This window comes from Prionailurus viverrinus, chromosome B1, assembly GCF_022837055.1.
Source record: "Prionailurus viverrinus isolate Anna chromosome B1, UM_Priviv_1.0, whole genome shotgun sequence".
Lineage (NCBI taxonomy): Eukaryota > Metazoa > Chordata > Mammalia > Carnivora > Felidae > Prionailurus > Prionailurus viverrinus.
Window position 1 is genome coordinate 40,081,435 of NC_062564.1, and position 14,954 is coordinate 40,096,388.

General features: G+C 36.4%; 1 protein-coding gene across 10 annotated transcripts in view; it reads left to right on the forward strand.

Annotated features, from left to right (window-relative positions):
* The window catches only part of RNF170 (ring finger protein 170), a 43,912-nt gene extending 37,868 nt beyond the window's left edge, over positions 1 to 6,044 (forward strand). For all 10 annotated transcript variants that reach the window (XM_047855811.1, XM_047855812.1, XM_047855817.1 and 7 more), the window contains one exon: positions 3,159 to 6,044. In XM_047855811.1, the coding sequence (XP_047711767.1) occupies positions 3,159 to 3,428 (270 nt within the window). In that variant the 3' untranslated portion in view covers positions 3,429 to 6,044. The remainder of the gene's footprint in view (positions 1 to 3,158) is intronic.
* The last annotated feature ends 8,910 nt before the right edge of the window (positions 6,045 to 14,954 follow it).

Sequence of the window (14,954 nt, forward strand, 5' to 3'; positions counted from 1 at the left end):
TGGGGTGCTTGTCCCTCTGCTCTTGTTATCCTTTAGGTCGCTCTTAAATAGACCTTCTTCAAAGAGGGTTGCCCTGATCAGCTAAGGTATTCTCTATTATTGTCCTCTATACATTTCCCTTTGTAGCATTTATTACAAACAGTACTCAAATCTTGTTCAGTATCCTTTTCTCAGTAAACTAAAAGCTTCATAAGGGCAACGACCATGTTTATATATTCACTGTTATATTCTCATTGCCAATTTCAGTGACCTGGTATACAGTAGGCCCTTAATATTTGTTGAATAGATTAATAAGCTATCCTTAAGAATTGATACTACTACTTTCCATCAAGAATATAAGCTGTTAAAATGCTTCAGTATTAAACACTTGTGTGCTCTTGTGCACCCTTGCACATGTTCCTTATACTGTGATGTCATATACCTTTAAAGGCATACCCATGTGGATAAAGGGTAAATATTCTAGATGTTTAAACAGAAAGAAAATTTAATCCACAGTTATCTGGGAGCCTCTTCTGCTATTTTTCATCCAGCATTTTTTTTTTACATATTCTGCAGTAACATCTATAGGATGATTCTTTGAAAATTCACATGTTCCAAATTCAAGACTACCACTGACCTTAAAAATAAATCATTTTGGGGCGCCTGGGTGGCGCAGTCGGTTAAGCGTCCGACTTCAGCCAGGTCACGGTCTCGCGGTCTGTGAGTTCGAGCCCCGCGTCGGGCTCTGGGCTGATGGCTCAGAGCCTGGAGCCTGTTTCCGATTCTGTGTCTCCCTCTCTCTCTGACCCTCCCCCGTCCATGCTCTATCTCTCTCTGTCCCCCAAAAAATAAATAAACTTTGAAAAAAAAAAAAAAAAAAAAAAAAAAAAAATAAATCATTTTAAGATATCTATTAATATTTGTAAGTGTGAAGCATACCATTGCTCAATTATTATTTTTTTGGTACATATCAGATATTTAATAAATAAGAAATCTTTGTAGGTTATGAAATTATAGTGTAATAGAAACATTTAGCTCTTAGTTTGATATTCTGTCACCTCAAAAGTTGAAGTAAGATTGTGATTAATATATAAACATTTCTTAATAACCCATTTCATACTTCTTATCTATTTATTATAGATTTTATATAAATGACACCATCTGAGAAGTCAACAAATAGCTCTGATAAAGGACAGAAAAATATTCAAAAGATATCCTATCTGGTCACTAGAATATTTAAAGTAACTGACTATAGACTTTGTGCAAGTTGTGCACCTGTCTTGCTTTCAATATTAGTTTCTCCCATAAAGAATAGGAAATTAACATTTAGAATGATTCTAAAAAGACCATTTTGTTTTTTGTGACCAGTTTTCCAAAAAGGATTTATAAAATAATCTGGTGGAGTTTATAAAACTGTTTCCTTAGAAAATAGTTCTTCCCATTTTAATCTCCCCCTCCCTCTCATTTGGTACTTATTAAACACACAAGATACATACCTAGACTTGGATATATAGGAATTATACAGATTATTAAAAATAGCTGAACTGTTACAATGGAATGACCACAGGAAGTGACTTTCTTCCTTTGGTCAGTTTCTCTGCATCTCCTAGCCCCTGAGAAATGAGATAAAGAAAGAAGTTATATTGAGAAGTCATGGTAGTTCATTACCACACAGGACCTTCTAGATCATGTAGTCAACAAACTACACAAAACAAATGAGAAGTTTGTAGTCAGAGGATAAACTAACTCGCTCGAAGCAATACAAATAGATACTAGTACTTATTTTAACAGCTTTATTTAGATGTATTTTACATGTCATAAAGTGCAACCTGTATACAGTTCAATGGTCTTTCATGTATTCAGAGTAAATATAATTGGATTATCACCATAATTAATTTTAGAATATTTTCATCATTCCAAAAGCTTTAGCCATCCTTTCCCATTGTCCCCTTTCCTGTTCCCTACCCCCAGCCCTTGGCAACCACTAATTTACTTTCTGTCTCTATAGATTTGGCTACTTTGAATATTTCGTCATTTCATTGAAATGGGATCATATAGTATTTGGCCTTTTGTCTTTGGCTTGTTTCACTTAGTGTTTTCAAGGTTCATCCATGTTGTAATACACCTATCAGAACTTCATTGCTTTTTGTGGCCAAATATATCACATTTTATTTATCCATTCAGTTGATGGACATTTGAATTGTTTCTGTTTTTTGGCTATTATGGATAATGTTTCCATTAACATTTGTGTACCAGTTTTTCTGTGGACATATGTTTTCATTTCTCCTGGGTATATACTTCATTATGGAATTGCTTGATATTATAACTCTATGTTTAACATTTAGAGGAACTGCCAGATTGTTTCCAAGGAGGCCATTCATTCCCACCAGTAGTGTATGAGGGTTCTAATTTCTCTGAATCCCTCAATTTTCAAAAATTTATATAATTTGTAAAATTTCAGCTGTGAAAATTATGCTCACTTATGTAAAATCCCAGTAATTGATGTTTCTGTACATATTCAGAAACTTAATCATTTTCAGAAAGGTAGGGTCTGGCTTTCCAAAAATCACTGTGGCAGTTAGTAATTCACTTAAACTCAAGTTAAGCCGAATAAACATCCTAAGATGGAGTCCCTTTCATTGCTGTTCTTAGACTGTCAGAGTCCTCCGAGTTACCGTGTCTTTAACGTATACTACTTATATATTGTCTAGCAATTTATAAAGATCTTTTGTATACAATATCTCTTTTAGTTCTTACTAGTCCTTGTGGCATATCATACTCCATTAGTTGTTGCTGGATCTCTAGTAGGTTAAACAACTTCCTCCAAGGTGATTGACTTGGAGTTTAAACCCAGACCTGTCTGACTTTAGAGCTGAGACTTGATAAGTTCTTCATTTCGTTTATTTTATTAATTCAAATAATAGAGGACTTGAGTTTTGCCTCACTGTATCCTCTATTTTCAAGTGTGTGGACATTTTAGTTGCCTTTCAGTTATCTGCAATAAGATCTATTTTATAAGAACCTAGTAATGAAAGATCTGTTTGAAGTAAAATGTGTAACTAGAAAATATATGAAACTCCTAACTCATGTTAACGGAGTTTGCACATTGTAAGAAAATTATATTATTTTGAAGTCTGACATATTAGATGACATATCATATTTGTTCTTTCCTCTGCCAGATTATGGAAAGAATTATGGATCTACCTACTTTACTGAGACATGCATTCAGGGAAATGTTTTCAGTCGGGGGCCTTTTCTGGATGTTCCGCATCAGGATAATACTTTGTTTAATGGGAGCTTTTTTCTATCTTATATCACCTCTAGATTTTGTACCTGAAGCCTTGTTTGGAATTCTAGGCTTTCTAGATGATTTCTTTGTCATCTTTTTGTTGCTCATCTACATCTCTATTATGTATCGAGAGGTGATAACACAGAGACTAAACAGGTGAAAAAATGTGAGTTTACTAAATATTTCAGCTAATACGTGAAATCAAACAGAAGGACCCATGGCAGCATATGGCATTTGAATATTATTATACGAGCGTAAAACCACTGTATGACAAACATTTGATTTCATTTGGCAAATGTGTAGCAATATATGACTGGAATTTTTACATGTACAGGTTCTAATATTAAGGTTAGAATTATAATAATAATTTACAATTATATGCTGATTCTATGTTGTCTATGAAGTGTCTGGAAAAAATATGGAATTATATAAAAAGGGATGATTTTTATATCTTTTTTTTCCAAAAATTACTCAGATTAATTGGATGTATATAGTAAGATATTGTTTTACAGTTTATCCAATTTATCCTTCTCAGTGAGCACCTATATGGTAATATATTGGTATGAGATACGTTTAAATATTTTTGTTACAATAAAATATTGTACAATATTGGGGGAAAGTCAGTGTTTCTTTCAGTACTAGCTAAGTTTTATGTACTTGGAGCAGCTGTGCTTTTCCATTCTGATATAATTGTTTGCTAACAGCTAAAAGTGAAAGAAGAAACTTGAAGTTTATAATTTGATTTCATATACTAGCTTATAAGACACTTCTTAATCAATAGAAGAATTAATAAGATATAAGACGTTTATCTCCAGTCAGCACTCTTGATTTTCTCACTTATGACATTTAAACAAGAGTTTGGTCCTTTTATAAGAATAGTATATACAAGTAACTGTAAAGGGAAGTTTTTTTCAGGAACCTCTATAATACTGCAAACACATAGTAGTTTGATGCATTTCTAAGGAAAGTAGATTTTCATGGCAATGAGCATTAAAGACATTAGGAGGGTAAAGGAACACTATTTAAATTTGACAAGAGAAATTACTGGTGAGCTATACCAACAAAACGGCCAAATTTGCTTTTCTCTGGTCAGAAAACTTTTGTAATACTGTCCCTAGATGGCAGCATAGAGCCCAGATTCCTCAGGTCTAACCGAATGCGCAAATGTCTGAGGCAATTCAATAAGAAAGTTATCTTGCTTTTTTGATAGCTACAGCTTAAGTCCCCAGTGCTCTCATCTGCAATTTTCTGGTTTAGAATATTCAAAACCACAAGTGTTATGAAATCATAACTCCCTCAGGTGGCACTGCTCATTTGTGAACTGCTCATTTGTGAACTAATCCTTGATGCTAAGGGTTAGTGTTGGATCTGTTACCTGCAGTCACTGATAGTCATACTGTCCGTTCATGTATTAGTGAGCCTCATTATGTAGTGATAGGGAGAGGAAAACCAAATCTATCACATTCTCTCAAGTTCATCAGACTAATTAGTCATCAATTAATGCGATGCTGAATGAAGTATCAGTAACAGTGTTTTCTAATTTGGGCCTAGGACAAAGCTGCTTGTCATAGAGAAAAAGTGCTTAAATATAGCACATTATAATTAAAGCATTTCTTGCATACTTTTAATTTTATCGTTAGGATAGTTATGTGAAGGCCTTCCTTTTCACAGATGAAACCCATATGTTAGGTCAAAGTTTTTTTGCCTGAAGCCACACACAAATAAGTGACTGAGCAGGTATTATACTCTTAGTAGACTCCCTAGTATGGGTTCAAGTAGATCTGAAGGTTATGGAGAGGGGAAGCAGGAGAGAAAGTGGGATCCTTGGGAAGTCTTTCAGAACACATTGGAGTACCATAACTTAGGTGATCCTAAAGGAAAGGTCTAGAAAGGTTATATACCAAGACTTCATGAATCCTAATTCTACACTTCCAAATCAAATGTCTAATACAGATAGTGGCATGCTTCATAGAAAACATTTCAGCAGCAGTCACAAGTTGAAAAGCTAATGAGTTAAGAGGTTGCTATACTACCATTTACCAGACTAGAAATGGATTTTTCACCAATTACAGATTTGGTGTAGGGCTACAGCAGTGTCATTTTTTGGAAAGGATTTAATTTTCTGTGCATGTATTCTGCTTCACGTGTCATGTTTCTAGTTACAATTTTATTGTAATATTTGGAATTCCTTCTAAGACTTTCCTGGTAGAGGTGTATTGTACCAACTTTGTAACATACAAAAACACTATTTAAAGTGAAGTCTTATTAAACTAAAAAGGGAACATGTAGACATCTCAGAATTTTAGACCTGCTTATTATGTCCTCTTTACTGATCACTGGTAATAAACATGTAAGGGATCTGAGAGAGTATTTAAAGTAAGTAGTTAATCAGTGTTTTAAACATCATAGTAATACTTCTATGATTCAGAGTTAGATCATATAAATCAAAAGAACTATTTGGATTTTTGTAAATAGCAATATTGTAACTTTCACAAAAACACGGTCCAACCCCAGGAGCAGAAGATAACTTTGGGCAGCTCTGTAGGGAACAAGATGAAGAAATAATTATTATAACTGTCCACTAGAACAGTGGTTTCAGCTACCACAGTTCTCAGCATTTGAGAGCAACAAGAGACGAAAAGACTTTGTCAGTCCCTGTGGCTGTGCAGATACATACCTCACAGGACTATTTCACCGGACTCGTGGTTTGGTCCAAACTTTGTGATTTAACTTGTCAAGCGGACATTCTTTTGAATAAAAGCAACATATCTAAAATTAAAAACTTGTGTTATATTCCTTTCTTCTAATATTTGCTTTAAAATTCAGAACTCCTGAAATAGCATTCCTTTTCCACTAATGGACGTCTGATGTCTCATCACATTTCTTCTATTTTTTTTTAATGTTTATTTGTTGGGGTGCCTGCGTGGCTCAGTTGGTTGAGCTCAGGTCATGATCTCACAGTCCATGAGTTTGAGCCCTATATTGGGCTGTGTGCAGACCGCTCAGAGCCTGGAGCCTGCTTCCAATTCTGTGTCTTCCTCTCTCTTTCTCTCTGCCCCTCACCAGCTCATGCCCTGTCTCTGTCTCTCAAAAATGAATAAGCGTTAAAAAAAATTAAATGTTTATTCTGAGAAAGAGTGCACATGCACAAGTGAGGGAGGGACAGAGAGCAGGGAGGGGAGGTGTTGGGTGTGGGGGGGTGGCAGCTAGTCTTAAACAGGCTCTGCACTGTCAGCATAGAGCCTGATGCAGGACTGGATCTCACCATCTAAGAGATGATGGCCTGAGCCAAAATCAAGAGTTAAGACTGAGCCACGCAAGTGTACCTCATCACATTTCTAATTAATTATGCTTAGATATTCTTACATTGAAAAAGCAGAAATGTTTTGTTCTTGAGGAAAATTCTTTAATCTGGACAATCTATTCTGGACAATACAGGTGAATTAGAAATTAGGCCTGTACCCTGATTCCCCACTCCTGTTTCTTTTGAGTATATATTTGATAACTGAAAGGTTCTTTTTTTTAACTTATTTTTTTAACTTTAATTCCAGTATAATTAACATACAGTTAATATTATATTAGTTGCAGGTATACAATACAGTGATTCAGTAATTCTATACATTACTCAGGGCTCAACATTATAACTGTACTCTTAATCCCCTTCACCTATTCTACCCATCCCCCCACCCATCTCCCCACCAGTTCTCTATATTTTATATAGATATGTAATATTTAAGAGTTCTGGTTAAATAGGGATGCCTATATCTTTCTTAGATGTTTCTTAACTTCCATAGGAGTGAAATCATATGGTATTTGTCTTTCTCTGACTTAACTTCACATACCATTATACCCTCTAGATCTATCCATATTGTTGCAAATGGAAAGATTTCATTCTTTTTTATGGCTGGGTAATATTCCATTGTGTGTGTGTGTGTGTGTGTGTGTGTGTGTGTGTATACATATATATATGTACATATATATACACTATATATATATATGCACACACACACTGAAGAAGTTGGTGTGTGTGTACGTGTATACATATATGTGTGTATACATATATATATGTATACACGCACACACACACTGCAACTTCTTCATCTATCAGTGGACATTTGGGTTATTTTCATATCTTAGCCATTGTAAATAATGCTGCATTAAACATAGGGATGCCTATATCTTTTTGAATTAGTATTTTCATTTTCTTTGGGTAAAGACCCAGTAGTGGAATTGCTGGATCACATGGTAATTCTATTAATTTTCTGAGGAACCTCCATACTGTTTTTCATAGCGGCTGCACCAGTTTGCATTCCCACCAACAGTGCAAGAGGGTTCATTTTTCTCCACCTTCCCATCAACACTTGTTTCTCAGGCTTTTGATTTTAGCCATTCTGACAGGTGTAAGGTAATGTCTCATTGCAGTTTTGATTTGCATTTTCCTGATGTTTAGTGATGTTGAACATTTTTTCACATGTCTATTGGCGATCTGTATGTCTTCTTTGGAGAAATGTCTGTTCATGCCTTCTGCCCATTTTGTAATTGTATTATTTGCTTTTGTGGTGTTGAGTTGTATAAATTCTTTATATATTTTGGGTACTAACTCCTTATTAGATAGATGATTTGCAAATATCCTCTCCCATACAGTAGGTTTTTTTCTTGTTGGTTGTTTCCTTTGCAGTACAGAAGCAGCTTTTTATTATTATTTTTAGAGAGTGTAAGCAGGGGAGAGGGGTATTATTTTGTTAGATTTATTTTTAAAGAGAAAAACCTTTTTATTTTGATATAGTCCCAATAATTTTTTTAGTTTTTTTTTTGCTTTTATTTTACTTGCTTCAGGGAACATATCTAGAAAAATGTTGATATAGCTCATGTCAGAGAGAATACTGCCTACACTCTCTTCAAGGATTTTTATGGTTTCAGGTCTCGTGTTTAGGTCTTTAATCCATTTTGAATTTGTTTTTGTATATATTGACATAAAGTAGTCCAGTTGCATTCTGTCGCATGTAGCTGTCCAGTTTTCCTAACACCATTTGTTGAAGAGACTGTCTTGGGGCACCTGAGTGGCTCAATCAGTTAAGCATCTGACTCTTCATTTTGGCTCAGGTCATGATCTCACAGTTCCTGAGATTAAGCCCACATTGGGCTCTGCACTGACAACACAGGGCCTACTTGGGGGTCTCTCTTTCTCTCCCTCCTGTGCCCCTCCCCCATGCTCTCTCTCTCTCAAAATAAATACTAAAAAAAAAAAAAAGACTCTCTTTTCCCCATTGCATATTCTTGCCTCCTTTGTTGAAGATTGACCATATAATCGTGTGTTTATTTCTGGGCTGTCTATTCCACTAATCTATGTGTCTATTTTTATGCCAGTATCATACTGTTTGAGTATTACAGCTTTATAGTAGATCTTAAAGTCTGGGATTGTGATACCTCCTGCCTTGTTCTTCTTTCTCAAGCATGGTTTGGCTATTCTGGGCCTTTTGTGGTTCCATACAAATTTTAGTATTATTTGTTCTAGTTCTGTGAAAACTGATGTTGGTATTTTCACAGGGATTGCATGGAGTCTGTAGATTGCTTTGGGTAGTACAGACATTGTAACAATGTTAATTCTTCCAATCCATGAATGGTGTACCTTTTCATTTACTTGTTATCTTCAGTTTGTTTCATCCATGTTTTATAGTTTTCAGAGTATAGATCTTTCACCTCCTTGGTTAAATTTATCCCTAGGTATTTCATTCTTTGTGATGCCATTATAAATGGAATTGCTTTCTTAATTTCTTTCCGCTACCTCATTATTAGTACATAAAAATGCTACAGATTTCTGTATATTGATTTTATATCCTACAACCTTATTATATTCATTTATCAGTTCTAGTAGTATATTGGAGTCTTTAGGGTTTTCTATATGTAATATGTCATCTACAAAAAGTGACAGTTTTCTTTCTTTTCAATTCAGATGCCTTTTATTTCTTTTTATTGTCTGATTGCTATGGCTAGGACTTCAGTACTATTTTGAATAAAAGTGGTGGGAGTGGACATCGTTGTCATGTTCCAGACCTTAGGGGGAAAGCTCTCAGTTTTTCACCATTAAGTATGTTGCTGTGGGTTTTTCATATATGGCCTTTATTATGTTGAGGGTTTTTATCATGAATGGATGTTGTACTTTGCCAGATGGTTTTTGTACATTTATTGAAACGATCCATATGTTTTTGTCCTCTCTTGTGATGTTGAAATGTTCTTTTCTGAGTCTGTGTCTTTATGTTTGCACCAACACTTTCCTTCACCACTCTTTGAAATACTAAATGTACTGATGTACTCCAGGCGCTTCTATTTTGCTAAACAGCAACCCGAAAACCTGGGAGTGGGTCAGAATAGGAAAGGGCACTCAAGTTTTTATGGCTCTAAGACTTAAGAGTTTCCCAGGATCAGGCCAGTGGGCTCTAAAGGCTACTGATAGGAAGCTATATTATAGAAATAAAGACAATCACTGAGCTTTTGTTATTCTCCCCAAACCAGACCATCTTCATGGCATTAGTATTTGTTTTAAGCATTGAAGTACTGACTGCAAGCAAATTTGAAGTGTTATCAGTCGCTGTCCTCTTCATCCACCTGCATCTCCTGACTTGTTCTATGTCCCAGAAGGGTGCACGAGAGGAGTAAACACCTTGTTAGAAACACTGAATGTGTTTGGACACTGTCCCTATTCTTTCAGACTAGTGGTATTTAGCTGTAGGCCTTTTTTTTTTTTTTTTTTTTTTTTTAAGAGCGAGAGAGTGAGAGACCACAAGTGGGGGAGGAGCAGTGAGAGGGAGACACAGAATCTGAAGCAGGCTGTCAGCACAGAGCTCGAAGTGGACTCAAACTTGTAAACCACCAGATCATGACCTGAGTCAAAGTCAGATGCTTAACTGACTGAGCCACCCAGGCACCCATAGCTGTAGTAGGCCTTTTGAGGGGAATATAGTTTATGTGATGTAGGAGAGGGCTAAGGGCTAATGATGTTTTAAACTTACTAGTATAGGGGCACCTGGGTGGCTCAGTTGGTTAAGCATCCAACTTTGGCTCAGGTCATGATCTCATGATTCATGGGTTTGAGTCCCGCATCAGGCTGTGTGCTGACAGTTCGGAGCCTGGAGACTGCTTCAGATTCTGTGACTCCCTCTCTGCCCCTCCCCCACTCCCTCTCTCTGTCTCTCTCTCTCTCTCAAAAATAAATGAACATTAAAAAAAATTATCTAATAGTTTACATTTCAATCTGTTTAAAAACAAATTTTTGAAATACCTGATATTCAGATCAAAACACTAATAACCCTTCTAATCAGTCTTAGAGAAAATCTGTGTATCTACATGAAAATTAATCTTTGTTTCACTAATTCTAGAATACCAGAGTGGAAGGGACCTTACAAAAACAGATGAAAGCTACTGATAGCTCCCTAGAAAAATGCATATATACACACCTATGTATGATTTTCTTTCATTTTCAGAGGATTCAAAGACCTTGGCATTCATGGATTTCAAATTAAAAATTCATTTAGTCCCATAGCTTTTATTCTACAGATAAGGATAATGAGAACCAGAGAGAATGAATGCTAGGTATTTTTTTTTTTTTCAATGTTTATTTATTTTGGGGACAGAGAGAGACAGAGCATGAATGGGGGAGGGGCAGAGAGAGAGGGAGACACAGAATCGGAAACAGGCTCCAGGCTCCGAGCCATCAGCCCAGAGCCCGACGCGGGGCTCGAACTCACGGACCGCGAGATCGTGACCTGGCTGAAGTCGGACGCTTAACCGACTGCGCCACCCAGGCGCCCCGAATGCTAGGTATTTTTAATAAAAGTTTATAGAAAAGGAAAGCATAGTTAGATAGAAATTAAAATCTAAACTGTTTGAGATCAGTGAGTTTAAAACATGTTCAGTCCTTATGTCAAAACAAGTGGCTTACTTCTTTCCAGTTTATCAAACAAGAAGACAAAGTTAAGCCTTCTACAATAATTGTGACACAACTTATCCTTTTAATGTCAAGAGTTTTCTTTTTTCCTTAAAAACTGTATTTATCGGGGCACCTGGGTGGCTCAGTCAGTTGAGCGTCTGACTGTTGATTTCAGCTCAGGTCATGATCTCACAGTTTATGAGTTCGAGCCCCATGTCAGGCTCTGTGCTGACAGCACGGGTCCTGCTTGGGATTCTCTCCCTCCATCTCTCTCTCTCTCTCTCTCTCTCTCTCTCTCTCTCTCTGTCCCTTGGATTGCTTTCTCTCTCTCTCTTCCAATCTCAAAATAAATAAACATTTAAAAAAAAAAACAAAACTGTATTTATCTATTTCCTTAAAAAGCCTATTAGTAAGTGAACCAGCTCTTGGCCTTTAAGACTTTGAAAAACATCAAACTTCTAACCAACCTTCCTCAACTTATCTGTATTTATTCTCATTCCCTTAAATGGTCATATAAAGCTAAGACATAAATTCATTTTTGATACTTATGTAAGGAGCCAAATGAAGACATCACATGAGCATATAAATATCTCCCATTCTCTAAAAGAAAGGCAATTTTACATATTTTATATAGCCCTTGTTTGCTTAATAAACTTTTAGTTTATTAAAGTAGAATAAACATCAGAGATTTTCTAAATCATCAGGGTCAGATGATGAAGTATCATAAAGTGAACACACTATTTAGCCACCACTTCAGTCAAAACACACATTACCACCATCCGGTAAGCCCCCTTTCATTGCCTCTCTCCCCCAAATAACAACTTACTGACTTTTACCTACCTTTTTTACTCTACAAAAAAATAGGATCCCATATTTACTTTTGTGTGACTTCAATATTATGGGTGTAAAAACTATCCATATTGTTGTGGGCCATAGCTTTACTTTGGCTGTTGTATAGTATTCCTTTATATGACTATACCACAATTTATTCATTCAACTATTAACAGGCATTTGGATAGTTTCTATCAACTTTTTAAAAAGGCAGATGGTCATCTTTGAAAGTAAAAATGTTTCCTCACAGTCACCCTTTGACAAGTTGAGAACAGTTATGTGAGCCTTAGGAAATGTTGAGAAGAACTGGATAAAGGAGAGAAGAAAACCAGACAATGGTTGTAAATTAGTTTAGAAAAAGTGAAAATTATTGTTGTATTAAGTAAACAATTTTTAAGCCATGCAGAGTGAAAATTTAATTTGGGGGGTGTTGTAGAAAGAAAAATTCAACATTCAGTTCAATTAATATTTTAAAAATTATATACAATTTACATGATCAATTTACCATTTTGAAGTAAGGAAAAATGAGGATTATATTCAATAATAAAAATGTAGATTTCACTTCCAAATTATAGATAGCTAGAAGAAAGAAAACAGAAATAATGGGGAGCAAAGGAGAACTTCATGGAAGGAAATCTAACCAAATAATTGACTAGTTTCACTCTACACTGATTAAAAATGATCACAAACCAGGGTGTGTGGTATCTCAGTCAGTTAAGCATTAGACTCCTGATTTCGGCTCAGGTTGTGGTCTTGTGGTTCTTGGGTTCAGGGATTTGCTCTCTCTACCCCTCCTCCCAAAAATAAATAAATAAACTTAAAAAAATCACAAACCTCAGAAGGGCACTCTGCACTGGCTGGTGATCCTTCATGCTTCTTTAGTAACTTGCATTACCAACCTTTGAGAACTATATATTCTTTCTCTGGCACTCCCCAGTCCTACAACCCCATGGCTGATGACCCTGCTTCCTAAATTGCTCCCATCTCACAATTCCTGTTTTGTGGGGGTTACATTGCTCTCTTCTTCTTTTTTTAATATATATTTATTTTTATTTTTTGTAGTTTGGCAGTTTTTGTTCTCTTTCTTAAAGGCCATCCACATCTCAGTAAATGCTCAAGCCAGAAGAAATTCAAGTACAAGTCAACCTTAATACCTTGATTCTTTTCCTCATTCTCATATCCATCTGTGAGCAAGTTTTGATGTTTCTACCTGCAACATATTCTCAAATCCTGGTCATTCTTTCTCCGCTGCCACTACCTAAGTCCAAGTTACCAACTTATCTTACTTGCCTGCAATGGCCTCTTTACTGGTCTGCTACTCACTTGCACTGATAAACTCTTCACATAATAGAATGGCCTTTAAAAATGTTTAGATCAGGTCTCTACCATGCCTAAAAAGGTTTGTTGACGTCCTGCTGCACTTAAAATCCAAACTAACAAGTCACTTACTTCTTCAACCTCATTTTATACCCTTCTTCCCCTGGCTCACACCATAGCCTCCATTCAGTTCCCAGGAAATACTGAACTCACAACTGCCTCAGGCCCCAGTACACACTCCCTGTCTGGAGAATGCTCTTCCCATCCTCCCTATTTTCATTCTTCACATTACTAGATTTTTTTCTATTCTTTGGTTTTCGGTAAAATGTTCCCTTCTCAGAAAGACTACCTAACTACCCCAGCTAAAGTAGGTAGTGACCCCTCCTCTAACCTCATTCACCTTTATAACATCGTAATGTATTCAGGCGTCTCAGCACAATGTTATTTTATTCACATTTTTATTGTATGGCTTCCCCTCACTAGGATAAGCTCTATGAAGATAGGTAATGTTAGTCTTGCTCACCAGTATATTCCCAGACCTAGCATAATGCCTGCCACCATAATAGGTACTCAATAAATAAAGGTTAATAAAGAAATGGAAGGGAATAAGGAAGAGATAACAAGATCACTTCTTACTCCTTCACTGTTACCACCCAGGTGTAAGCCACCATCATCTCTCACCTAGGTTACTACAGAAGCCTGCCTACCAGTGTCCTCGCCTCTAAGTTGCCCCCTGATATCTATATACAACACAGTAGAGTGATCGTTTTAAAAGACTGGGTCACTACTCCTCTGCTTAAAGCATGTTCTCCATCTCAGAGTAAAAGTCAAAGCCTTATTACCCTCGTGTACAAGTCCCCATAGGACTGCATCCTGTTTCCTCTGACCTTATATTTGTCCCCCTAGCTCACTCTGCTCCAGCCACACTGACCCTTTACTGTTCTTTGTATAGGCTGGGGACACTGAGCCTCAAGAGTTTTGCCTTAGCCATTCCCTCTGCCTGCAAGGCCCTTCCCCCAGATGTCCTCAGAGCTAACTCTTACCCATTCCACATCTTTGCTCAATAGTCCCTTCTTCTATTAGGCCTGTCCCATCCATTGTATTTAAATTGCAATCCCCTCATCGCCACCTAGCCCCCTTCACCTTACAACATTTTATATGGTCAGACTTCTCTGCCTCCTCCAACCTCCACTAGAATATTAGCTTCATGAGGGCAGAAATCTTTGTCTTGTTCACTAATGTATCCCAAGCCCTTTGTGCATAAAACAAGTGTTCAGTAAATATTTGTGGGAATCAACTGATGAGTAAAGAATTTCAATGAACTCTTAAAATAGACTTCAGTTCACAAGCACTTATCACATTCTGATACTTCCTGCACAGCAAACCATGGAGGAAATTACTGCCTTTGAGGGTAAGAGGCCATGAGGGCCTGATCAAGAACAATAAGAGAGACGGAAAGGGATGGATTTAATAACTATTTACTTATTCTATATTATCCTCGTCATCAAACGGATGTAGAGGGTGAGAAAACTAAGGTTCCGGTTTAAGCAACTGAATAGATAATTCAGACAATAATCCGAAGGCAGAAAAATTTACATAAGAAATAGAAGA